The 27,801-nt window shown below is 42.4% G+C and overlaps 1 protein-coding gene across 2 annotated transcripts; it reads left to right on the top strand.

The window, feature by feature from the left end:
- On the top strand, nucleotides 1-27,750 carry LOC144604281 (uncharacterized). 2 transcript variants are annotated; one of them, XM_078418522.1, is made up of 7 exons: nucleotides 1-303; nucleotides 18,399-18,452; nucleotides 19,695-19,748; nucleotides 21,137-21,200; nucleotides 21,410-21,509; nucleotides 23,312-23,370; nucleotides 26,605-27,750. In XM_078418522.1, the coding sequence occupies exons 1-6, from the start codon at nucleotides 22-24 to the stop codon at nucleotides 23,352-23,354; spliced, it is 597 nt and encodes a 198-aa protein (XP_078274648.1). In that variant the 5' UTR covers nucleotides 1-21; the 3' UTR covers nucleotides 23,355-23,370; nucleotides 26,605-27,750. The 2 variants fall into 2 exon arrangements, with proteins under 2 accessions (XP_078274648.1, XP_078274649.1); XM_078418523.1 differs by lacking the exon at nucleotides 19,695-19,748.
- Nucleotides 27,751-27,801: the final 51 nt, after the last annotated feature.

The raw sequence follows: 27,801 nt of genomic DNA, 5'->3' as shown, positions 1-27,801 counted from the left end.
GCGAGCGAGCTCAGTCGCGACATGGACGAGGTGTGGCTCGTCTCCGTCTGCCTCACCTTCCTGGCCTTTGTGATCGCCCTGCTGTCGCTGAGGAAGGGCAACAATGAGACCAAGGCCAAAGAGCGGAACCCCGCGCCCGTGTTCGCCTCGGCCCAGCCGGCCGCTCGCTTCATGGAGATGACACTGGAGGACATCGAGAAGTCGCTGGAGCGGCTGGGTGCGGTGCTGGGCGCTGAGTCGGAGAAGCAGCCGCAACCTGCCCAGCATGCGGAGCCCAATGCTCGGAGTTCCCCCGCCAGCCAGGTATAGGACGAGGCCAGGACGATCACCTCGATCCGGCCTCGGGGTTGACACCCACCGAGTTTACGCCTTGATCCCCGAGGTGGTGTGACAGCGGCCCGCGAGGGATCGCCCCGCTGAGCTGCAGCCAAACCTACCCCTGCCAGGGCTGCATTTTGCATGGCCGGCGGCTTGCACAGTATAAACCGTGGAATTAGAAACCCCTTAATCCGTGAATTTAAAATGTGACGGGATGGGCACTCTTCATGTTGATACTTTAACCCAGCTCTTGCGTTGACCATTAATTGTAGTGTAATGATTGGGGTGCTTTTGTCTAACGAGCGTCGAGTTTTGACCAAATCACCTACTTCAAAGTCTCGCTTTGGTACGATTTGCAGTAATGCGAACTCATTGGGAAAATTGAGTTGATTTCTGGATATATTAATCTTGGTAGGGTAATTTATGTGTACTGTAGTTGATGATTCCCCTGGGATTTAGCTTTCCTGGTGGGGATCTGAGTATAAAGGATATCAGAGCTACGACGAGCTAAACTCAGAGAAATCAAGGCATTTTCGTTGTAGAGTTTATTCCTTATTTTTCTCTTACGTAATATAACAAAATATTCAAAGTTTTAGAACTATTTTCAAAATTTGATTTACATTTGTGTTGCCTTCCAATAAGCTGCACTGACATTTAAAGAAAAGTCTCCCTGACTCATAAGAGTAATTTTATGCCATAAGTAATCCCTCCAGAATACTTCTGCCCATGCCAAGATATCCAACCTGTTCTATTTCCAGCACTTCCCTCAAACTACATGAATCAAGTACATGATTGTGACTGACTCCCAAATTAATAAGGAATTTTAAACATTTTAAAATTGTTTGTAAGTTGTATAGTATACTTTCCACTTTCACCAACTGATTCTGAAAAAAAAGATCCAGTGAAAATAAGGTTTTGATATATTGTGGATTGCATTGGTCTCAATCGGTCTCCTTGTATGGTTTTAGTAACTCAATCCTTATACCGAGTAATACATTGAACAAATTCATAAAGTGCTGGAGTAAGGAAGCGGGTCTGACAACATTTCTGGAGGGAATGGACAGCGACATATCGGTCGGGACCCTCCTTCAAACTATTGCATTGAACAAACCTGGCAAATTTTGATCACTGCTGCTAATCTATAGTTAAACTGACATAAATGTGTGGAATCTTAAGAGGCCAAATCAAACATGACTGACTTGAAAATTCTGTGAAGAGGTATGGAAGAGAAGTGAAAAATAATATAGCAGGTATTATGATTTTGGAATAGGCATCTCCCAGTGGTTTCATTACAATGGCACAAGATGGGACACCAACAGCTGAATGGATGAATCCTGAGAATATTGCAAGTACAGATTAGGATAAAGGAACATTACTCAGATTTGAGGGAGCTAACAACCTTATTTCTTAACAATTGTTGCGATTTCCATGACAAGATATTTCCAGTTCACAATCATTCATGTAAAATATGAACAAAAACAGAATTGTTGGAAATGCTCAACAGGTCACGCAATTATAGGTTTATGTTTATTATTGTTGCATGTACCAAGATACAGCGAAAAGTTTCGTTTTGCATGTTATCCAAAAAAATCACATATATTGTACATAAATCTATTCAAGTCAAACTGAAGTATGATAGAGAAAGCTCCCAGCGGGCTGCAGCCTGTTGGCAGTGAGCCACTGAGCCGGCCCCTGCTCGTCCCCTGGAGCCGGATGCATTAACCCAGCGAACTGCGGTCGGTAGGGGAGAAGCCGCCAAGGAGGCCCTGCTCTTCCCTGAAGACCAGAGACCAGGAGGATGGAACTGGCGACGACGATGGACTAGACAGACGAGGAGCAAGGCTGATAGGAGAGGGACAATGGGTGTGGCATACCATGCCTTGAATGTCTGCAGCAGGAGGCGCCCCTCCGGAGCCAGGTGAGGAGTGGGACGTTGGTTCATAGGATGATTCACACGTCCAAGGAAGATGATGGCTGGAGGCCTGCAGCAGCATGGGGCTTGCCTGGATCGGGCACTGCTCATAAGAACTTTGAAAATGGTGCCAATACATGGCGCCCTTTGAATATGGGCTCAGCGGACTATTTCTGTACACTTTGCTAATGGGGAGATTGTGCTTAGGTATGACAATACTCTACTGGACTGTTTATATGAAAAATAATTTCACTGTGCATTTGCACATGTGACAATAAAGCATTGTTGAACCATAGATAGAGCAAAGGGGTAGATCCAGAGTGTAGAATGTAATTCTCAGCATTGTAGTACATTAGTTCCATAGACAAAATCCAATGTCCTCAATGGAATAGAGGTGAATCGGATAGTACCCTAGCTTATGGATGGACATTCAGAAGCTGACAACAGAGAGGAAGAAGCTATTCCTGAGTCTGATGGTGCGCACTTTCAAATTTCAGTACCTTCTGCCAGATGGGAGCAAGAGAAGGAGGAATGGCCGGAGTGGGCAAGTCTTTAATTATGTTGCTGCTTGATAAATACGAGTCTAACGTTGTTGTCCAGGAATTCAAGAGAGGAGAATGGGGCCAGGGAGTTGGCTGTGGACCTGTTGCAACAGTAAGAAATCTGCAGTGGCTGGGAAGCTGGAGTTGATGTGTATCATCACCAGTCTCAAAGCACTTCATGATGGTGAATGTCAGAGCCACTGGACATTCGTCAATAAGGCATGCTACTTTACTTTTCTTTGGCATCAGAATGATAGTGGTTTGAAGCAGATGCAGACCTCAGAATGGAGGAGTGAAAGGTTAAAGCTGTATGTGGATGTCTCTGCCATATGATCCTCACAATTCCTGAAGTCACAACCTGGGACTCCATCCAGACCAGTTGCTTTCCGCCTGCCACAGTAACCGTTGGTACAGCTGTACCCGAGACAAATGGGGTGGCAATGGGTGGTATTCTACAACTAACCTCTGTTCAAAGCAGAATGCATTGAATTTATCAGAGAGGGATCTGATGAACTCCCAATATTTGTGGAGAGAGAAAAACAGTTAATGTTCTAGGTCAAACACTCTTTATTAGAACTGGGAAAGAGAGAAAACTAGTTGGTTTATCTTAAGCATATTAAAAGACTTCTTCCACCATACTTTGAGGAGGAATTTCATGAACATAGGAACTGCCGAGAGAGAAAAATATATATATATTCTGCCTTAAATGAGCAACCTCTAGTCGAAGTTCTGGATGCTAAGTGCAAGATTGTTACTACTAAATATAATAGGGAAATGACAAAAAAAAAGTTTAAATGAGTGATAGAAACATGGAAGGTGGGCTTAACTGCTTTAAAATGAAAACATGATATACAAGAGAAAGGGTAATTGATAAGAAAGCAGTTTGTGTTTTGCTGGAGAATCTCAAGCAGAAATTGCAGATTGAATGGACTGTCGACGTTTCGGGTGCATTCATCTGGAAATAAATTCATGTTTTCATTTTGGAAATTTACCTACAAAAGTCCTATTTAGGACTTTGCGCACAATGATCAAGTACTCAATGATCTGAACTCTGCTAGAGGTCATAAACTGCTGAGCTGGGGAATAGACAGCCCACAACTGCTCCTGTTTACCTCTGGGCAGAGTGTGGTTGGAGCTAACTTCCTTCCGTTCTTGCAATGGCTTTTGAGGAGATTTCAAAGAATATTGATTCAGATGGAGACCTTTTTGTCTATTTTACTTCTGCATCAAACTATCTGCTTCAATTTATTTGCTTTTCTTCATCTTCAACAAGTTGTTCGATTGCTTATCTGGTATGAATAGTAAACAAAAATCAAAAGTCTGCAGATTTTGGAAACCCAATAAAAAACAGAAAATGCTAGAAGCACAGGAGACACATGGAATCTTGAATAAAACAAATTGCTGGAGTAACTTAACAGGTCAGATAGCATTTCGGGAGGACATGGATGGGTGATGTTTTGGGTCGGAACACTTCATGCTGGAAGCACTCAGGAGGGCGGGCAGCAAAAGAATGTTTCAAGACCTAGATCCTTTATAGTTGGCTGACTGTTAAAAACCATCTGATTTTTGTTGGAGACTGGGGATGGGTTAGTTCCTTCACTTTATAAATTTACATTCTGAACAAAAAGGGACTTGGGTTACTTTGAAGCCTGTGTGCGAAGGTCACTTTGAAAAGTTACCTGTTGGGATCATTAAAATCTCCAGAAGAAGTTGCTTAACCATCAGAAGGGATTTGCACAATCCCTGCAGATGACTTGATTTTTCACTCTGATCTTAAAATGGCAGTTACAGCTTTCAAAGTACTTATTTATTTATAAAATAAAGCCAGTGAGAAATAGAATTTGAATTGGTAACTTATCAACGGGCATTTTGGTTCACTCAACATGAGAAATGATTTAAAACAAACTTGGATGCTAGATTCCCAAATGCAGAGGGATGATTTATATTAAGACTTTCAAAAAGAGGACTTTCAGAAAGAGATATGTAGGTAAAACACACTCTGCCAGCAACATGAGCTCACAAGAAATCAATGGACTACACAGCTAGAAAATTGTTCATAAAATTGCTCTGGATATAATTAAAGATATAATTAAACTTAGTCAGCATTGTTTTATGAAAGGTAAATCATGTTTGACCATCCTTTGAGGTAATAACAGGGAGAGTTGGTGGAAGGGAATCTGTAGATGAAATCTTATTTTTGATTTCCAAAAGACATTTGTCATATAGGAGGCTGGTGCATTCATTAAAAGCCCATGGTATCAGAGTATCGGAGTTGTGTAAAAATGTCATCTCAGAGGGTGACGAATCTCTGGAATTCTCTGCCCTGAGGAGTGGTGGAAGCTGGATTATTAGAAGTATTTAAAGTGAGGTATGGATGGGTATGGAGAGATGGTGCCGAATGGGAGCTGAGGCCAAGAAAGATCAGCCATGATCATGTTGAATGATGGGCCAGGCTTGAATGACCTGATGGCCTCCTTCTGCTCCTAAATATAGAGTCATAGAGCTATACAACATGGAAAAAGGCCCTTCGCTCACTCTGCCTGGGCCTACGCAATCTCCCGGTTGCTAAATACTTTAACTGCCCCTCCCATTGCTATGCTGATCTTTCTGTCCTGGGCCTCCTCCACTGTCAGAGTGAAGCCAGACACAAATTGGATGAGCAGCACCTCATATTTTGCTTGGGCAGCTTACAACCCAGTGGTATGAATATTGATTTCTCTAACTTCAAGTAACCCTTGCTTTCCGTCCCTCCCCCACCCTAATTCCCTGACTAGTTTCACTGTCCTGATTAATTTTACTGTTTGTATGTCTCATTATCACCTTCCCCTCAGCCAACAATGGACCATTGTACATTTTCTTGATCAGCGTCTGCTTTGATCTGTCCTTTTCACACCTTGTGTGCTCTTTGTACCCTTCCATATCTCTAGCTTCCCTCTCCCCTGACTCTCAGTCTGAAGAACAGTATCGACCCAAAGGGTCACCCATTCCTTCTCTTCAGAGATGCTGCCTGTCCTGCTGAGTTACTCCAGCATTTTGTGTCTAGCTTCAGCCCAACTTGTCCACACGGACTATGTTGGCATTCTGGACTAATTCTATTTGCCTGCATTTAGCCCATAGTCCGTTAAACCCTTCCTTTCCATATATGTGTCCAAATGTCTTTTGAAAGTTGTGATTGCTTCCTCTTCTATAGCTTTCCCCAGATATGGACCAGAGGGAAAAAGTTGCCTCTGTGGTTGCTTTAAAATCTCTCCCCTCTCACCTTTAGCCTATGGATTTAGAATCCTCTATCCAGGAAAAAAAAAGTATGAGCATTCACTTTATCCATACCTCTGATGATTTTATAAACTTCAATAAGGTCATAGCTTAGCTTCCTATGCTCCAAAGAAAAATGATTCAGCCCCTCCCTACCTTCTCTCCATTCCAGAACCGTCTCCAGGGCTCCACCATTCACTGTGTAAGTCCTGTGTAAGTTTGATATACCACAGTGTGGCACCGCAAACTTGTTAAATTCTATAGCCCCATCTTCCCAACTGATCTAGATCCTATTGTAAACTTGGCTGTCCTTTCTCATTGTCAATTGTACCGCCAATTTTGGTGTCATCTACTAACTTACAAAAAATGTTAATTAATTTGTCATCCAATTTGTTAATATAAATAACAAATAACAGTGGACCCAGAACAGATCCCTGTGGCACTTCACTGGTCCCTGCCCTCCAATCAGGAAAACAACCCTGTTCTGCTTCCTTTTAACTCCTTCCTCCAAGCTAACTTTGAATCCAGTTGGCTAGCTCATGTGGATTCCATGTGATCCAACCTTCCAGACTAGCCTACCATGTGGGAAATCAAGTTGAATTTATTGTCATACACATAAGTACGTGCAAGAAAATCTTGCTTGCAAGAAGAAAATATTGCTTGCAGCAGCATCCCAGGCACAGACAAACAAACAAAAAAGCATCCAATTATGCATAAATGACACATACAATTTATAAAAGGAAAGATTGTGCAAAAAAAAATTGGTGCAAAAACACAATTAGAAAAAAAAAAAGTCCATGGTAGTGCAAGTGGTGGACTGTAATGTTCTGTTATCAAGATAGGATTAGGGTTGTGCAGGTTCAAGGACCTGATAATTGTATTAAAGTAGTTGTTCCTGAACTAGACGATGTGGTACTTCAGGTTTCAGCGTTTCCTGGCCGATGGTGGCAGTGAGAAGAGGGCATGGCTCTTGATGAGAGATGCAGCCTTCTTGAGCCAGTGCCTCATGTATATGATATCAATGGAGAGGATGCCTGGCTGAATCCACATATCTCTGCAGCTTCTTGTGTTCCTGCGAGAGAATTGCCACACCAGCTCATAATGCAACCTTTCAGGATACTTTCCACAGTCTATCTGTAAAAATTGTTAGAATATTCTGAGACATACCAAATCTCTTTAAATTTCCAAGAAAGTTGAGGTGCATGCGCAAAGCGCCTAATCAGGCCCTGACTATCTCTAATCCATTTTTGCCTATTCAGATTCTGGTAGTTCCTGTCCCGGAATCCCTTTGAACAACTTTCCCACTTCTCTTGTCAAGCTCACTGGCCTGCGGTTGCTTGGCTTGTCCTTGCTACCCTTCTTAAATAACAATACAACATTAACCACACAGTCTTCCCCAAAAACACCCGTGGCTAAAGATGATGCAAATATCTGTACAAGACCTCCACATTTTCTTCCCTAGCTTCCGACAAGGTCTGGGGATGCATTTAGTCAGGCCCTGAGGATTTAGCCACTCTAATGTGTTTTAAAACCACCAATACCTCCTCTTTGTCTACACTTCTTCCCACCCTGTCTCCTGCAAAAAGTCTATCCCCTACTCCCAATTCCTCCGTCTACGCCGCATCTGCGCCCGGAATGAGGTGTTTCACACTAGGGCATCAGAGATATCCTGATTCTTCAGGAAACGGGGCTTCCCCTCTTCCATTATAGATGAGGCTCTCACTAGGGCCTCTTCTACATCCCGCAGCTCCGCTCTTGCTCCCCTTCCCCCATTCGTAACAAGGACAGAATCCCCCTCGTTCTCACCTTCCACCCCATCAGCCAGCGTATCCAACAAATCATCCTCCAACATTTCCGTCACCTACAACTGGACCCCACTACTGTCCACATCTTCCCATCCCCTCCCCTTTCTGCGTTTCGCAGAGACCGTTCCCTCCATAACGTCCTGGTCCACTCGTCCCTACCCAAACCACCCCATCCCCGGGCACTTTCCCCAGCAACCGCAGGAGATGCAACACCTGTCCCTTTACCTCCCCCCTCAACTCCATCCAAGGACCCAAACAGTCTTTCCAGGTGAGACAGAGGTTCACCTGCACCTCCAACCTCATCTATTGTATCCGCTGCTCTAGATGCCAACTTTTTTACATCGGCAAAACCAAACGCAGGCTCGGCGATCGTTTCGCTCAACACCTTCGCTCAGTCCGCCTTAACCAACCTGATCTCCTGGTGGCTGAGCACTTCAACTCCCCCTCCCAGTCTGACCTTTCTGTCATGGGCCTCCTCCAGTGCCATAGTGAGGTCCACCGGAAATTGGAGGAACAGCGCCTCATATTTTGCTTGGGCAGCTTGCAGCCCAGCGGTATGAACATTGACTTCTCCAACTTTAGATAGTTCCTCTGTCCCTCTCTTCCCCTCCCCCTTCCCAGTTCTCCCTCTAGCTTCCTGTCTCCACCTATATCCTTCCTTTGTCCCGCCCCCCTGACATCAGTCTGAAGAAGGGTCTCGACCCGAAACGTCACCCATTCCTTCTCTCCTGAGATGCTGCCTGACCTGCTGAGTTACTCCAGCATTTTGTGAAATAAATACCTTCGATTTGTACCAGCATCTGCAGTTATTTTCTTACAATACCTCCTCTTTGGTAAATTTGCATATTGTCTAAGACATCACAACTCATTTGCTTCAACTACAGCTTCAATAGACAATAGACAATAGGTGCAGGAGTAGGCCATTCAGCCCTTCGAGCCAGCACCGCCATTCAATGCGATCATGGCTGATCACTCTCAATCAGTACCCCGTTCCTGCCTTCTCCCCATACCCCCTCACTCCGCTATCCTTAAGAGCTCTATCCAGCTCTCTCTTGAAAGCATCCAACGAACTGGCCTCCACTGCCTTCTGAGGCAGAGAATTCCACACCTTCACCACTCTCTGACTGAAAAAGTTCTTCCTCATCTCCGTTCTAAATGGCCTACCCCTTATTCTTAAACTGTGGCCCCTTGTTCTGGACTCCCCCAACATTGGGAACATGTTTCCTGCCTCTAATGTGTCCAATCCCCTAATTATCTTATATGTTTCAATAAGATCCCCCCTCATCCTTCTAAATTCCAGTGTATACAAGCCCAATCGCTCCAGCCTTTCAACATACGACAGTCCCGCCATTCCGGGAACTAACCTAGTGAACCTACGCTGCACGCCCTCCATAGCAAGAATATCCTTCCTCAAATTTGGAGACCAAAACTGCACACAGTACTCCAGGTGCGGTCTCACCAGGGCCCGGTACAACTGTAGAAGGACCTCTTTGCTCCTATACTCAACTCCTCTTGTTATGAAGGCCAACATTCCATTGGCTTTCTTCACTGCCTGCTGTACCTGCATGCTTCCTTTCATTGACTGATGCACTAGGACACCCAGATCTCGTTGAACTCCCCCTTCTCCTAACTTGACACCATTCAGATAATAATCTGCCTTTCTATTCTTACTTCCAAAGTGAATAACCTCACACTTATCTACATTAAACTGCATCTGCCATGTATCCGCCCACTCACACAACCTGTCCAAGTCACCCTGCAGCCTTATTGCATCTTCCTCACAATTCACACTACCCCCCAGCTTAGTATCATCTGCAAATTTGCTAATGGTACTTTTAATCCCTTCGTCTAAGTCATTAATGTATATCGTAAATAGCTGGGGTCCCAGCACCGAACCTTGCGGTACCCCACTGGTCACTGCCTGCCATTCCGAAAGGGACCCATTTATCCCCACTCTTTGCTTTCTGTCTGTCAACCAATTTTCTATCCATGTCAGTACCCTACGCCCAATACCATGTGCCCTAATTTTGCCCACTAATCTCCTATGTGGAACCTTGTCGAAGGCTTTCTGAAAGTCGAGGTAAACCACATCCACCGACTCTCCCCTGTCAATTTTCCTAGTTACATCCTCAAAAAATTCCAGTAGATTTGTCAAGCATGATTTCCCCTTCGTAAATCCATGCTGACTCGGAATGATCCCGTTACTGCTATCCAAATGCTCAGCAATTTCGTCTTTTATAATTGACTCCAGCATCTTCCCCACCACTGATGTCAGACTAACTGGTCTATAATTACCCGTTTTCTCTCTCCCTCCCTTCTTAAAAAGTGGGATAACATTTGCTATCCTCCAATCCACAGGAACTGATCCTGAATCTATAGAACATTGAAAAATGATCTCCAATGCTTCCACTATTTCTAGAGCCACCTCCTTAAGTACCCTGGGATGCAGACCATCAGGCCCTGGGGATTTATCAGCCTTCAGTCCCATCAGTCTACTCAAAACCATTTCCTGCCTAATGTGGATTTCCTTCAGTTCCTCCATCACCCTAGGTTCTCCGGCCCCTAGAACATTTGGGAGATTGTGTGTATCTTCCTCAGTGAAGACAGATCCAAAGTAACGGTTTAACTCGTCTGCCATTTCTTTGTTCCCCATAATAAATTCCCCTGCTTCTGTCTTCAAGGGACCCACATTTGCCTTGACTATTTTTTTCCTCTTCACGTACCTAAAAAAACTTTTGCTATCCTCCTTTATATTATTGGCTAGTTTACCCTCATACCTCATCTTTTCTCCCCGTATTGCCTTTTTAGTTAACTTTTGTTGCTCTTTAAAAGAGTCCCAATCCTCTGTCTTCCCACTCTTCTTTGCTATCATCATATCATATCATATATATACAACCGGAAACAGGCCTTTTCGGCCCTCCAAGTCCGTGCCGCCCAGTGATCCCCGTACATTAACACTATCCTACACCCACTAGGGACAATTTTTACCTTTACCCAGCCAATTAACCTACATACCTGTACGTTTTTGGAGTGTGGGAGGAAACCGAAGATCTCGGAGAAAACCCACGCAGGTCACGGGGAGAACGTACAAACTCCTTACAGTGCAGCACCCGTAGTCAGGATCGAACCTGAGTCTCCGGCGCTGCATTCGCTGTAAAGCAGCAACTCTACCGCTGCGCTATGTTATACTTCCTCTCCTTAATTTTTATGCTGTCCCTGACTTCCCTCATCAGCCACAGGTGTCTCTTACCCCTTAGAGTCTTTCCGCCTCTGGAATAAATTGATCCTGCAACCTCTGCATTATTCCCAGGAATACCTGCCATTGCTGTTCTACCGTCTTCCCTGCTAGGGCCTCCTTCCAGTCAATTTTGGCCAGCTCCTGCCTCATGCCTCTGTAATCCCCTTTGCTATACTGTAATACCGACACTTCCGATTTTCCCTTCTGCCTTTCCATTTGCAGAGTAAAACTTATCATGTTGTGATCACTGCCTCCTAATGGCTCTTTTACCTCTAGTCCCCTTATCAGATCAGGATCATTACACAACACTAAATCCAGAATTGCCTTCTCCCTGGTAGGCTCCAGTACAAGCTGTTCTAAGAATCCATCTCGAAGGCACTCTACAAACTCTCTTTCCTGGGGTCCATTTCCAACCTGATTTTCCCAGTCTACCTGCATGTTGAAATCTCCCATAACCACCGTAGCATTACATTTTTGACACGCCAATTTTATCTCCTGATTCAACTTGCACCCTATGTCGAGGCTACTGTTAGGGGGCCTATAGATAACTCCCATTAGGGTCTTTTTACCCTTACAATTTCTCATTTCTATCCATACTGATTCAACATCTCCTGATTCTATGTCACCCCTTGCAAGGGAATGAATATCATTCCTTACCATCAGAGCAACCCCCACCCCCTCTGCCCACCTGTCTGTCTTTTCTATACCTTGTGTACCCCTGAATATTCAGTTCCCAGCCCTGGTCCTCTTGTAGCCATAGCTTCCATGACATCATCAGTAAAACTAGATGAGATGATAAGTCAGTGATCAACCCCAAGTCATTAAATTATTTGTCTCCACATTGCCTGACTTGGGTAGCATTTTATTTCAGTGTATGTTACTGTTTCTGTGCACTGCTTAAACACCTAAAGTGCATAAGATATTGAAACACACGTCTTTCCTGCAACCCACTAGCCATTTTTACTTGGTTACATTCAGATCTCTCTGGGTTCCTTTTGATTTCTGCCACTTGTGAGAGGAGGACAAGGAGACAGCAAGCTGCTGTTAGTTCCTTAGAATATTTGTGTAAATGGAATCTGTTACTATGGTAATTTTCCAAGAAATGTGAGAATTTCAGTTTTAGTTTAGTTTTAAGGGCACTCTTGATTTTTACATAGAGATGCTAGAAATTCATCAAATTCAACAGTGCCTGTTCACTTGCATTTCTAACTTGTTCACGTGGTCAATCTGACTTTTTTTAGTTAAATTTATTTAGTTAAGTATAAAATCAATAGGCGATCTTTCATTGTTGTCCCAATGTGCTCTCATAATACTTCACTGTGTTTTGTTTATAAGGTCGACACATGATCAGCTACACTTTATAGGAATTATTTGTAATATTAAAATAAATGTTAAGCAGGTAAGAACTAGCTAAATGAGTAAAATACTGTAAGCATGAGTTGATTCTAAAAATGGAGCTTACTCTAATTACAGGCCAGGGCTATTGAAGTTAAGGCACTGCCAGTGCCAAAACCTGAGTTGATAAATGAGCACTTTGCCACAGAAGAATGGGAATTTGAAGATGACGAGGAAATTGGTGCACTTCAATGCGAGGGAGCAGAAAAGCAGTACTATCACCTCTACTGGGATGAAGAGAGCTTACCTGACAGGTCCAGCTATTCAGTTAGAGAAAAGGCAGATTTAACTAGGAGGAAGGTAAACCTTGACTGAGTACCGTAAGTAAGGCAGTGACCAAAACAATTAGATCTTTACAAGACATTAGTTACAACAACAGCCACCAAATTTGGGTTAATAAGGAATGTGGTTCTACGTTTGCTGTAGTCTTAAGGTCCTGTGCAACTGGAATTAAATTTCTTACAAGTAGCTGACTCTGCTAACATTTGGTATTTTTGCAAGCTGACCTGCTGGCCCTGTGGACAAGAACATGATTTAGAACAGCTGAGCTCTCTGCAGAGATAGTTGGAATGGTTTAAAGTTCTTCTCGCTGCCATTTATTTTAAATACATTCATTATTTTTCAAGTCAAGTAGAAAAATTCATGGCACTAAATATCAAGAGTAATCTATTTTTGTAATTATTAGATAATAGGAGAAAATAATAAGTATTGGGGATAAGTAGTTTATAAATCTTATGATTGTCAGTGTTAGATATAACTTAAACTGTACTAGGGCAGCCTAGAATTCTCATTTACCTTGATATTTGCTTTGTCAACTTTCCTTCCATTAGTAGCCAATACCAAATTGATTCTTATCCATGTAAGTGTTGTTTTCATTTTAGGCAAAAGAGGTGGTGTTAAACATTAATTCTGCTCTACTAATAGACTTTTTATGTACTGATTCAGATTACTAAAGCCCCAACGCTAGATTTTAACCCATTATGTAGCTGTTAAAATGTTATATTTGAATAATTTATTATGTCAAAGAATATTGGAAAGAATCTTGGTCTTGATCCTCCAAAACATTTTCAACATTAGGTCACAAATCAATCTAGCTTATGCCTTGAGGAATATTTCTGAACCTAAATTAATGAGGAAGTGATAAATATGCCCTCTGATACCCAACTGCTTCTGCCACGTGTCCCTGAAATATCCAACAACTTCATTTGCATTGTTAGTATGTAACTGTAGGATACACAGTTTATTTTCTATTTCCCATTACAAGTCTTGCATCCTGCATAGTTTACAGAAACAGTCAAACGTTCGAGACCAGGATGTCTTTAAAGTTTCTCTGTCACATCCTCTTGTATGGACCCATAATTTCCAAGTGATCTGTAGTCATCCACCAAACCTATTTACACATATTCAATCTGATTTCGACGTGTGTTTCTTAATAACTTTTTTTGGGGTCCTTGCATCTTTGAATATTCGGCTCCGATCCTGCAAAAGCCAAGATGCAACCCTTTCAGATTTCTACCTTTCTTTAAATAACTTTGACACTTTTCATCCTGCTCTCCAAGGTTCTGTTCCACTTTAGTATCCTGCAACTGGGTACTCACTTGTGGTACTGTATGATTCTAACAAGTCTGTCACCAAAATCTTGCACTTCTCTATAGTCTGTGAATTACACCTGCTAAGTATTTCATACTATTTAAAGGGTGTAACTATACAAATGTTGTGCTCCCAGCAAGAAGCTTTGCTATTCTCAATCGCAGTACAGAAGTTAGGGCAACAACATTATGATCTTAGAGTCAAAGGGCAAAGCACTGTCAGGCAGCATTTCTGGGAAAATGGATAGGTGATGTATCGGGTTGAGACCCTTCTTCAGACTGATTGGGTTGGGGGGAGAGAAAGTTGGGAGGGGCAAGACAAACTCTGTCAAGTGATAGGTTGATACAGGTGAGTTTGGGGGGGGGGGGAGGGTTTAGAGGTAGAGGATTGGACAAAGGCCAGAGATGAAAACACCAGATATGTGAGATAAGAATAGAAGAGGTACAAATTGTAGAGCCAGAGGAAGGAATAAGGGGAAGGAGAGAAATGGATGCAAGTCCAGGTGTGGCATTGGGAAGAGAGGGGAGGGGAGAAATTATCTTGATTTGCTGACATGCAAAGTTACAGTAATATTCCCAGATGATGAAAGCAGTGGTCAGCTTCCAAAAATTGATGAACCCCATCCAGCATTAAGCCCTCTGATTCTAGTTCTCATTTATGAAACACTGGGTAAAGGATGGGGGTGTCAGACCTTTGTGAATGGTCGGCAAGATTGAAATATGTACCTATAATTAGTTTAGCACAGTTTACAAATAGCCATTATCCAGGAGGCAGTCAGTGCACGAGTGGGAACAGCCATTTATGGGGGGGGGGAGACCTAACAGTGTGGCTAATCGTTTTCAATTGTTTCCCCTCTTCCACCACCCACCAATTTTAGCCATGTGATTAATTACAACATTTCCAGTTTTTAACAAATTTAATTAATTTTCCAGAAAACATATAACCTGGACACCAGAGAAAGAGATATGACCTGTTCCAATATTTTGCAGTCAAGCAGCAATCCTCTATATCTGCAATATTCTGGTAAACAACAGTTCATCAGATATCAGAGAAGTGGACAGATAGACAAGATATTGAGGACCAGCACCATACATCAAAGTGATTCTACAGCCCAGCTGACCACCACTGAATTAGCAAAGTCACTTCAACCAGCCAGTGGACACAATGTTAATGAGATTTCCACACAATTAAATTTGAGATTGTGCATGGATAGACCAATATATCTTGAAAGTGGAGACACAGATGACTGTGGAAAACTTTGTGGTGAAGAGTTCAGTTTATTAAATTATAAACTTCAGACCAGCCATGGAGACAGTGAGTCAGAAAGCTCAAGTATGGACAGTTTTTTCCCTTCATCGCCAAGACTCAGAAAATGGTCACCAATTCCATTGAGCCTCGGCCATTATTTGGAGAGAGAGGATTCTTCCAGTATTGATGATAATAGTTCATCACCCACCAATAGCAAGGACAGCAGGTTTACCTCACATGAGGAAAGTTCAAGCAGTGATATCAGTCTCCTCTCCTTCATGAGTGACTCCAGCTTGAGTGAATCAGACATTAGAGACCATAGGAACTCCACTCTTGTTACAAGATTGAGAACAGGATTGGTAAAGACTATCACAAAAAATGATAAAACACCGTTGCCTGTCCTAGTCCCTGACTCAGTAACAAATCTAAATGCCAGCAAAGACGTGGCAGTAAGTGACATGCAGATTTATTTTACTGAGACTGAGAGGAAAGACGATTTGCTTGGAGGCCAAAAATCTGATATCCACTCCTGTTCAGTTAGCTCGGAGGCGTCATTAACAAGTTTATGCATTGTACAGCCAAGAACATTTTACAGTGGAGAACCTAACACTACAAGCATGATACTTAATGTGGAAAATGCTGGCCGTCAGATTAGATCAGAGTACAGCAGAGAGCCTGTAAATCGGAGATCAGAGAAACAGTGTGGAAGGAAACATGTGAAAGATGATAATTCTGTGATGGATACATTTCTATATTGTGAGGATGCTGAGAGTCAGCATGAAGGGGCCTTGTGGGAAACAAGTACAGGCCAGGATATTTGGCCAGACTACAATCAGGTAAATTTTAGTGCAGGCATTTTTACTTTTTGTCTCCTGTGATTGGCCTTTATGCCTTTTTCCTCTTTTTTAAGATGCTCTTAAAACTTCCTTCTTTACCCAAGCTTTAGCCATCTACCCATATTGAATCTGTGGATCAGTGTCAAGTCCCTCTCAAATCTCTCCCCTCATCTTCATCCTAGACCCTCTCGTTATAGAATCCTCTACTTTGGGGAAAAAAGAATGTGAGTGTTCCCTTTATCCATGCCACTAATGATTTTGTACACTTTGTAAGGTTGCCCCTCAGCCTCCTATGCTCCAAAGAAAAATGTCCCAGCCTATCTAGCCTTGTTTTATAAGGTTCAATAGCAAGTCATTTTGTGTCTGGGAGGGTATAATCATTGGGATTCTACTGTACCTAGTACAAATCAAGTGCTAAATTATGAAATTGGGCTGGAAAGAATAGATATTGTCCAACCACATCTTCCTGTGTGGCACACTGTCTTATGATTTCCACAGATTTTTCAGTTTTCCGTTAACACTAAACATTTTTAATACATGTGACAAAATATCTTTAACAACTCAGACAATTGTTTTTGTTATTATGGAGGAGCCACTTGAGCAAAGTAATTTCTAAGTTGTTACAACTGCGTCACTGTTAATCCCTCGCATCATAATCTTCTGGGAGACTTGCATCAAAACCGTCCTAAATGCATGTAGACAACAACCACCGCCTTACCCTCTTCCATCACCTTCCTCACCTCTTCAAAAATATCACAAACTGCTGTGTACAAAGCCATGTTGACTGTCCTTAATTAACCCATTTCTTCCAAATGGGAGTAAATCTATCCCAAAGAATCCTCTCCAACAGCTTCCCTACCACTGGCATGAGGTTCACCTGCATATAATTCCCTGAATTCTCTCAACTTCCATTTTTAAATAAAGGAACAACATTAACTACTCTCCAGTCCTCCGGGACCTCACCTGTGGCTAGAGAATATGCAAAGATCTTGTAAAATGCATGTGTAATTTATGTACAGTTTATGTTTTTTGTGCGTTTATCTGAATCGATATGCCTTTGATGCTGCTGCAAGATTTTCTTTGCACCACTACCATACCATACCTGTGCATATGACAATAAACCCACTTGACCTGATAAAATATATAATCTTGCACCTCTGCATTCTGTTTTAATTGTAACTAGTGTGCCCATTCTATCAGTTTATGCATGTCTTCTTGGTCTATTACTATCCTCACTGCTTTCCATATTTCTAAGAGCTTTGTTGTCAGAACATAAAGAAATATTACCCTGCATCCTCATGTCCTAATTTACTAAGATCATTTCTATTTGCATCTCGTGTTTAATAGGATCTTTTTATTTACGAACACTCCATCATTTAAAAAATTTGAATATGCAAAGACTAATAATAAATTAGTTACATTCTGTACGTGCATTGTTTGCATTGACTCTGACAATTTAATGAAAAATAAGATCTGCAAATAGTAACTTTTTGATGACTTTATTGTTTTATTTATCTTCTTCAGACTGGATGTTATTGACAAAGCCAGCATTTATTGTCCATTCCTATTTGTTCCACTGCCCCCAAACTTAGTGGCTTCATTTCAGAGGGCAGTTCACCATGAATCACATTGGAGACTGGAATCAGCTGTAGGCTAGACTGGGTACAGGTAGCAGAATTCCTTTCCTAAATAATATCAGTGAACCATGACTTGATGCATTTATAGTTACCATCACCTAGACTAGCCTTACCAAATATAGCAGATTTACTTAGAATTTAAATTCTCCTGCTATTTTTACTATTTGCCATTTCTCTATTCTACTAAAGAGTTTGCTTGCTGTGTATATTCATTGAACTTATATGCCCCAAAATAAAATGCTGTCAATACTCGGCAGATTAGGTGGCATTTATGGTGGGAAAAACAATTAATGTTTCAGGTCATTGAGTCATAGAGCTAGACAGTACGGAAACAGGCACTTCGGCTCAATGTGCCCACGCTCCATAAATTAACTTTATCAGAATCTATATGCAACCACGCTGTTTTCTTGATTCTCCATAAATTCCTTCTATTTGGCACTGCTGTGGTGAAAATACAGAAGTGGTTTTAGCTTAAAAGATTGCTCCTTCTTTACAAAAACAATGCGGAACATGGAACTGATGACAAGTATCTGGAAGTTTGTAACCACAGTGACAAGTGCTCCGCAGTTCATGAGGTTGGTATATTTTGTGCTGTTATTTAAAAATAGTTTTCTTTGTTGTTTAGGTAAAGATCGAACCCTCTAAGCAAGCAGCTCCTCGGAGACATGGTGCAGGAGAAGTAAGATATTTCTTTATTATAAGAACATGAAAAATTGTTCATTGGGATCTTCATTACTGGAGAGTCCTATCCAAAATGTTGCAGAGTTGTCGTTACTTTGAGAGTTTTTATAGGATTCTTTACCATGAACATATAAATTAGGAAATGGGTGGACCAGCAGGTCCCTCAAACTATCTCCACTATTCAATAAGATTTTATTCGATCCATCATCTCAACTCCACGTTTCTAAATTAATGGCATTGCTGTAACACTATAATTAAATTCTGTCAAGGTGTCAGAATTAGGCGAGAGCTTGGATCCTCCCATGTGTATGCTGCACTATATTTGTCATTTTCATAACAAGGCCCACAGAAATTCTCTGACCTCAAAATGGCTTGAGATTCTTTCCATGAGTTACAACGCAAGAACTGTTTCCTTTTTCAAGTCTGTTCAACAGGTATTTTGCAATGTTGCACCTTCAGAAGATCTCCATGTTTATGAACACTGAAGTTGCCTCTCAGACTCCACAATCTCCTATTAAGGTTTATCCTGATAGTTTTACAAGTGTTAAAAGTTAAACTAATAAGTACTGAGGTGGAAATTAAAATGCAAGGTGGAGAAAAGTTTGCCAGAGAGAACCAAGCTGCAAAAGTAAAGAACTGAAAAATAAAGAGGAAGAGAGAATTCAAGTACAATAGGTGGCTAAAGTAAAAAGAAAATCAAAAACGTTTTAGCCTCACAGCGCCAGAGACCCGGGTTCAATCCACACCTCTGGAACTGTCTGTGTGGATTTGTTCATTCTCCTTGTGACCGTGTGGATTTCCTCCGGGTGCTCCAGTTTCCTCCCACATCCTTTCCAGCTTGACAACATCTTTCCTGTAATATGGTGCCCAAAACTGAACACAACACTCGAAATCATTGGATTGGTCTTACAAATAGTGAGCTAAATAACGTGCATAGTGAGCTAAATAACACCTTTACTGCAGTCTTGTGCTTGGATTCTACCGCTTGGATCTAATTATCAGCAATTGAATAAGTGAGGTATGTTGATTAATTGTTGATCAGTATATCAGATAATTAAGTTTGTAGTTTATGTGGAGGAAGGGTTAGCACAAGAAGTCACTGGATTGAATGGAGTAGGCTTTAGAATGAATATGACTGGAGTTACATGTGATGGCAAGAAATTTATACGCAAGTATTCCATCGTTATGTATGGTTGGTATGCTTGTGCTGTTTTATTTACCTACAGTTTTTGTTACATAGGTCAAGATCGAACCCTCAGAACAAGTAGCTCCTCAGAGACATGGTGCAGGAGAAGTAAGATTTTTCTTTGTTACAAGATCATTGGGATCCTCATTTTTGGACAATCCTATCCAAAATGTTGGAGAGTTGCAGTTACAATGAGAGTTTTTATAGGATTCTTTACCATGAACATTTAAATGAGGAAAAGGGTGGACCAAGCAGGTTCCTCAAACCATCTCCACTACTCAGCAAGATTCTGGTTGATCCTTCACCTCAACTCCACTTTTCTAAATAACTGGCATTGCTGTAACAGATATTAATGTGTGTCAGAGTGTCAGAACAGAATGAGAGCTGAGGTCCACTCATCCATACTCCGCACTAAAGTTATCATTTTCATAGCAAGGAAATGAAAAATGAAGAAGCAGACAGAGAGTTTGACAAGATGGATGGGTGAAGTGAAAGGAAAATCAAAAATGTTTTACAAGCAAAACAAAAGAACTCGGAAGAACAGTGGGATCATTTGGATCTGGGCAGACAATCCCGTAGAAAGAGAAGATGTGGCAAGGTGTTAGTGAACATTTGGAATCTGGTTCCTCACGAGAAATGTGAGCTGCCAGTATAATCTAAACGTGGAAGTCATTATAATGCAAAGAATGATAGGGAATAGCTGTTTCTCAGACTGGAGACTGGTAGACAAAGTTGTTTGTCAGTGGTCAGCGCTGTGTCAAAAGGGGTTGTAGGGAAAGAGAATTGAGTGGAAATCATTGGATAGTTCTTGCAAATGTTCACAAGCACAGTGAGCCAACTAGAAGTCTTTGGTGCAGTATTCCACTGCTTAGGTCTCATTATCAGTAATAGAATCATTGAGGGGTTGGTTAAATGCTGATCTGTAACATTTTAACAAGAAATGGAGGAAAGTGACATTAAAGAGATTTTAAAATATTCTCTATGTGGTGAAAGCAGAATGACTAACTTCAGACCAATGGTGTTTTAATGCTCTGAATCTGTAGGAAAGAACTGCAGATGCTGGTTTAAATCGAAGGTGGATACAAAATGCTAGAGTAACTCAGCGAGACAGGCAGCATCACTGGAGAGAAGGAAAAGGTGACGTTTCGGGTCGAGACCCTTCTTCACCCATTCCTTCTCTCCAGAGATGCTGTCTATCCCGCTGAGTTAGTCCAGCATTTTGTGTCTACCTTCATGCTCTGAAGTTAGGTTTAAATTTTGAGGGGTGATATTTAAATTCTTTACCTATTCAGATCATTTATATGAAGAATTTATAACATGATCAACACTTTGAGCCTTGCAGGCTTTTAAAACTATTTGTAAAGGTCATTTACACCTATTCTTTAACTCTCGTTTAAGTGACAGGAATGGGAAAGTAGGAGCCTCCAATGCTCCTCCATATAACAATATAAAGTATCAACTTGCACAGTAAATCAAATATTCTTGTGTTTTTGTAGGGGTTAGAAATAATGGAGCATCCACCTGCCACCAGTTCAACCCGGAACATAATGGAACAGATTGGTGAGTGAGTAATAGAGCAGTTATAAACTTCATGGTGCAAGTAAATAGACTGGCAGTCTTTAAACTTTTATTTGTTAAACTATTACTGACATTTTCTCATCTGTAAGTGCTCGACTTGATGGTGGACCAGAACAACATATTGTTATCTGGGAATTGGAAGAAAATCTAATGCTCTTTCTAATGTGTTGCTTTATTCTCTGTGTAACCAGAGCAAGCTGTTCAAGAGACACCAGACCACGCTAAAGAGCGCTCAGAATACGTTCGGGTCAGACGGGCACCGCCCGCTCCCCGGCTTGAAACTCCACCCAGGTGAAGTACTTCAGCTCATAGTAACCCCTCATCAATGAATTTATTCTTCCGGAGTTTGGCTTGAGCAAGAAATGAAACCATTTAAAATAGAAGAACATTCCATACTGGGGATTGGGTAAAACATAAGTATATGTACAGGGACATTTTTTTCTGTTTGTTTTCTCGGCAATGTGTCTGGTGCTAATGAATGGCAAATCACAGCCAGGTACTTACCCTTCTTTTAGTCACGTCTATTAATCACATCTTTTTTTAGGTCCACGCTCATAGCAGCATTCCTGAAGAACCATTTTCTCCTATTAACCACCATGCTCACCATCTGAGGAATCATCTCTTGTGGATAATAAATACAACACTGTTATTAAAAACCTTGTTAAATTTTCCTTGTATAGAACATAGAACATGGAATAGTACAACACAGGGCCAGACCCTTCAGCCCACAATATCCATGCCAAACATGACGCCAATTTAAACTAATCTCCTCTGCCTACACATGATCAATATTCCCTCCATGCCCTGCCTTTCTGAAAGCCTCCTAAATGCCACTATTGCATCTGCCTTCATTACCATCTCTGGCAGCCCATTCCAGACATCCACCCACGTGTGTTAAAAACCCCCAACTTGGCCCACACTATTCCATTAAACTTTGCCCCTTCACCCTACATCTATGCCCTCTAGTCTTGTGAAAAAGATTCTGACTATCTATCCTAACTATGCCTCTCATAATTGATTATATGAGATATGTGAAAACCTTCTGAAAAGTGGGGTAAATCTCCTTGGGGAAGATATAATATCAATTTTGACATACTTCCAAATCTGCAAATGTTCTCACTGTGTTGGAGAATCTTGGAGTTATTTGGTTGTAGGAATCTGGGAAGAATCTGCCATAACAGCAGCCTTTACAATCAAGAAGGACAAGGGCTCTGAATTCATGAAAACACCACCATCAGCACTGTGTTCCATCTCGCACAATGTTCTGTCTTGAAATATATCAATAATTTATTCATTGTCATTGGTCTAAATCAGTCTTTCTGCTGACTGGTTAGCACGCAACAAAAAGATCTCACTATACCTCGATACACGTGAAAATAAATTAAATTGAACTAACTCTTCAAAATCTCAACAGTATTCTAGCTGTATCTTTGCCAGAAAGACGGCTGCAGTTCAAGGTGACACCTTTTCTTTATCATATCATATATCTACAGCCGGAAACAGGCCTTTTCGGCCCTCCAAGTCCGTGCCGCCCAGTGATCCCCGTACATTAACACTATCCTACACCCACTAGGGACAATTTTTACATTTACCCAGCCAATTAACCTACATACCTGTACGTCTTTGGAGTGTGGGAGGAAACCGAAGATCTCGGAGAAAACCCACGCAGGTCACGGGGAGAACGTACAAACTCCTTACAGTGCAGCACCCGTAGTCAGGATCGAACCTGTGTCTCCGGCGCTGCATTCGCTGTAAAGCAGCAACTCTACCGCTGCGCTACCGTGCTAGAGGCATTAGAGACAGGCAATAAACGTTAACAGCACCCAGGTCCAAAACAATGAATGAATAAGTAAGTCTTCAGTGAGCCAGGGCTGAAACCATCCCATTGTCGCCAATAGCAGCTTGTGCTCTTCTACGTTTTTCTTTGTTTAATATCTGCAATACAAAATCTATACTGTTGAAAGTGCACTATATTAAACGAGTAGTGTTCCTGATGAATAATTAAAGATTGAAACAGCAGAAAGTTCTAGATCTGCTTTTACTTTCTGGGATTTGGTTGAAAAGTTGTAAATCAGTCTGTGCTTTGTTTACAGGGATGAGATGCCGCAGTCCCGAAGCTCGAATTCCTCTGAGTAGATTTGGCTTCTCTGGGGTAAGTGCCATTGGCAAATAGGCAGCAAAGTCTAAAGTATAGGTGACTCCATGCACGTTACCAGGGGCTTGCATTCCTGATAAATGGTCCATATCATGAGTTCTCATTACGGGAAGCTGAATCATATGTGCATGATTTAAGGAACACATTAAAATTATTTGTATTTACTTTTTCTTTGCATAAAGTCTGTGGGAACAATCTTAATTCTGTGTCTCAAGTTCTTGGGTTTGCTTTGAAATGTGGAAAGAACAAATGCCTGACTAGCTTGGATGGGGCAGCTTGGTCAGAGTTGGGCCAAATATCCTATTTCTGTGCTGAATGACTTTTTGACTCTGTAAATAGGCCCTTCACCCCACCATGTCCATGCTGACCATCAAGTACACATCTGTACGGATCCCTTAGCCTACAAGATTTTAGCAATTTAAGTGCCTGTCTGTTGAATTGCCAGAATATTAAATGAAATCGGTGACCTCCTACCATTTACTATCTACTTGACCCTACATTTACCTCCCAAATTGCAATACCCTACTCTTGTTCAGTTTAATCTCCATCTGCCAGTTGCAGTTTGTCAGGAAAGGTACCTTCACCTTGAGTGGAGCCCACAGCCCCACTGAAAGTAACAGATAACTGCAGATACTGCAAAACTGAAATGAAAAGGCAAAATTCTGGAAACAGCTGGTTGGGCAGCTTTTTTTGAAAAAGAAATGTTTCAAGTCGGAGACCATTATTCAGAATTAGAAAAGTGAGTTTGAAAAAGTTATGTTTGCTTTTATTTAACTCTGATTCCTGATTCCACTGTGGTCAGTGCTGAAGCAAGCCAAGCAATGGAGTTGCAGCGGTACATCTTCACATGGAGCTATGGTATGGTACTTTATGTGTCACATGTACCAAGATACAGTGAAATTAATTTTTGTATACAGTTCAGTACAAGTATCACTATACATAAGCAGTTAGATACATATTAAGTAAGCATCTCAGATACAGTACAAGTGTATAGAAGTAGTACACTGAGACAGTATACAGAGTCGCCAGTTTGGTGCCATTTTCAAGTCCCAGTTGTAAATGCAGGGATCATGATTGACCATGAAGGTCTGTTATCCTGGCGGCGTTGCAAGATTGGCTTGGCCATGCCCTCCGCCACTCCTACATCACTGTTGGCTACGTCTGGTCCACGTGCTCGGCCTCTCGGAGCGTTGCCCGGTACTGCCAAGCCCCAGGCAGCTGCAGGGCCTCCGGTGGCCCACTCCGCTGTCAAGGCACTGCACTCCCACCCGCAGCCAGTCTGCTTACCGGCCCCCCAGGTGGGTACCCGTGGATCCGTAGCAGGTGGGAGCCGGTCCGCGGCATGTGTACTCTGTCCGTGGTGGGCGAGTCCCCAGTCTGCGGGCGGGCTGGACCTACTGGGTCGATTCTGGTCAGCGACGCGAGTCCACCATCCACGGTGGGCGAGTCCCACCCTGACTGGTTGCCACAAGACCATCTCTTGTTCACTAAACTGTAGGATAGGTGGCAGACTTAAGCAATTGACTTGGCATTTTCTCCAGACTAGCTAGTGCTCTTTTTTTCCTAAAACACTAGGTTGAGGTCATGGAAATGAGAATACAGTGCATTTCTGGCTTGCATAGTCTGGGTACAGCTGAATCGTTGACAGGAGGAGGGCAGCAAGAGACTGAAGTCTGTTACTGTTTCTCTCCACTCTAATCCAAGCCTTCTGCTTAGTCTTCGTCTCGTGATTTTTTTTAAGCAGTTATTTCCTTTTAACAGGATATTAAAAATACTGTAGCAGGCCAAGAAGACTGCTCACAAACTCTGTAGCTGAGTGAGGGGTGGGCAGTAAACCATGATCTTTCTGTAGATGAATAAAAGAATTACGCCCTGGCGTAATTTAAAAATTGCACACTTCACAAATTGCATTGGACTTTACCACCCACCCCTCTTGCCATCCTGGGTAACAGGACTGCAGCACAACAGTGGCACAGCAGGCAACTCCAATGACCCAACTTTGATCTTGCCTCCACTGCTGTTTGCATGTTCTTCCTGTGACCTCCAGTTGCTCCCATCTCCTCTCACATCGCAAAGCCACACTGATTGGTAAGTTAGTTGGCTGCTGTAAATTGTCCCGGTGTGGTTGGAGGTAGATGAACAGAGTCGTTGAGCCGTACAGCACAGACACAGGCCCTTAAGCCCACCTCATCCAATGTGCTAGACTGAGCAAGTCCCCACTTGCATGCGTCTGGCCCGTTTCCCTCCAACCTTTCCTGTCCATGCAATCAGTGTCAGTGTCTTTTAAATGTTGTAATTGTACCCGCTTTTACCACTCCCTTTGGGCTCAATGTCCTTTATGACCATAAGGAGGTATCATCTAAGTCCTTTCTTTCAGGGTTCATTGAATACATGTCACTGTCGCAGAAAATGCAGCAGCTGGTTGCGCACAGCAAGATCCCACCAGTATCAATGATGCAACAGTTACTTTGATTGTCATGTACCTTGAGACAGTGAATGTTTTGTGTGTAGTAAAATTATACAATGCAGAAGCATAATCATAAGTAAGAGTTTAACGATTGCAGTGTTAAAAACAGTAAATTTCAATGATTCTGGTACATCGCGGGCAGATAGTTCCTACCCCATATGCGAGTATAGAGGGATACAGATTATGTGCAGGCGGATGAGAGTTGGTCTTGGCATCATGTTTAGCACAGAGATTGTGAGCCAAAAGGCCTGTTTCTGTGCTGTACTATTCCCAAAATGGTGGCGTACCTCCGTTGTAGCACCCCAGCTCGTTGCACTCCTTGCCCTGTCCTGCGGCCCCCTGCCTCTGGTTTTATAAATTACCACAGTGAACAGATGGGTAGAGATTTGATCGAATCTGTACCGCTCTCGTTTGTACAATGTAACGTCACAGCAGACGGGCATGTTTTCCAGGAGTCACTGGGGGACACAGTGGCCAAGGTCACAGGAGCACATTGGGAAAGGCTTGATCTACTGCCTGTATTCTGCGCCGAGCCACCTACAGTCATATAAGAAAATAACTGCAGATGCTGGTACAAATCGATTTATTCACAAAATGCTGGAGTAACTCAGCAGGTCAGGCAGCATCTCGGGAGAGAAGGAATGGGTGACGTTTCGGGTCGAGACCCTTCTTCAGACTTCACCTACAGTCATACCTGGTTTCGGAGGCAGGGAAGGCAGCACCCCATCTGCCAACGCTAATCATCAGTCTGCTTTGTCCCTCAGGTGACACGGTGGCTTTCGTGCTGTTGCTGCTTCTACTTGTGCATTCAGCCGTTGAGGGTTGTGATTGGGCAGGGCCTGTTCTCTTACTGGGTTCTCATCGAACTTCACTGCTGGATACGGATCACCGTTCTGTTTGATGAATATTCTTACAGTTGAAAATGAAGACCCGCAGTTTTGAAGTGTTTGCCGGTATAATGAGTGTGTTTCACAATGCATCTGTGGACGGTCTTACCATCTGGAAGCTCTGCTATTGCACACTCCTCCAAGGTTATCCCACAATCAGCCCAGGCTCCTTCTCCTTCTGAAAACTTGTGGGATATCGTTTAATTAAAAATTGAAAAGCAGAGTGTTAGTTTTCATATTTATAGCCATTGCATAGTTTGTGATCTATTAATGTGCTTGTGTGCCTTGCTGTGATGAATCAAATATGTTTTATAATCCTCTGATTAGCATGATTTTGACAAGACAGTGATTTTACATGTATGTGTGATTTAAAAGTAGTCATAAGTTTGTGGTCAACATCTTTATTGAGAGGAATAGTTTTAAATGTAAAAGCCTGAACAGGTGTATTGGCCCGCCCCTCCCTGGCTGTGCTTGTGCTTATGACAAAACATCTGTATCCTGATGTGCTCATAAACAACAGGATCTCATTGGATGACTGGGAATTTTGGACTGGAGAGCAAATTTGATATTGGTCCACTTGCTAGCACAACCCTACCTTGAGCGGGCATCGTTTACTTCAGCTGACCCCTGACGTTAATTGTCTGCCTGTTAACAGTGGAACTTGCTTCTTCCCCTGAATGATTTCCTCTCTCCTCCATTATCATTCCCTGCTGCTGATGAAGCCTCAAATTTCATGGGTGAACCAAAAGCTTGCTGCCGGATGGGAAAATGGTTTGTTCCAAAATAACAGCCTTCTAATTCAACCGGCCTGCGGTTCACTAGCGTGAAGTCTCCTGCCCACTGAGTGAACTGGGAGTCTGATGGCTGTCAGCATTGGTATACTCCGGTATGTCAGATCATTAGTTGTGGGGGCAGAACCGAGTATTAGTTGTGTGGCACTGAGTCCCACTGCTCACTCATTTACAAGCCAGTCATCTTCCATTTGGAACAAGGGTCTAGGCATCACTTGCTCGAATCCCACACCCCACCCCCAATCCCTTGTCTTGTCTTCATGCTCTGCTTGATGATGTTGGA

This window comes from Rhinoraja longicauda, chromosome 21 (assembly GCF_053455715.1).
Source record: "Rhinoraja longicauda isolate Sanriku21f chromosome 21, sRhiLon1.1, whole genome shotgun sequence".
Classification (NCBI taxonomy): domain Eukaryota; kingdom Metazoa; phylum Chordata; class Chondrichthyes; order Rajiformes; family Arhynchobatidae; genus Rhinoraja; species Rhinoraja longicauda.
The sequence above is the reverse complement of the archived record's forward strand: the minus strand, read 5'-3'. Positions and strand labels throughout refer to the sequence as shown.

Coding starts and splice junctions, on each gene's coding strand:
- LOC144604281 (XM_078418522.1), top strand. CDS start 22: ATGGACGAGGTGTGGCTCGTCTCCGTCTGCCTCACCTTCCTGGCCTTT. Junction 19,749..21,136: donor AGAGACATGGTGCAGGAGAA/GTAAGATTTTTC, acceptor GTGTTTTTGTAG/GGGTTAGAAATAATGGAGCA. Junction 21,510..23,311: donor CGGCTTGAAACTCCACCCAG/GTGAAGTACTTC, acceptor CTTTGTTTACAG/GGATGAGATGCCGCAGTCCC.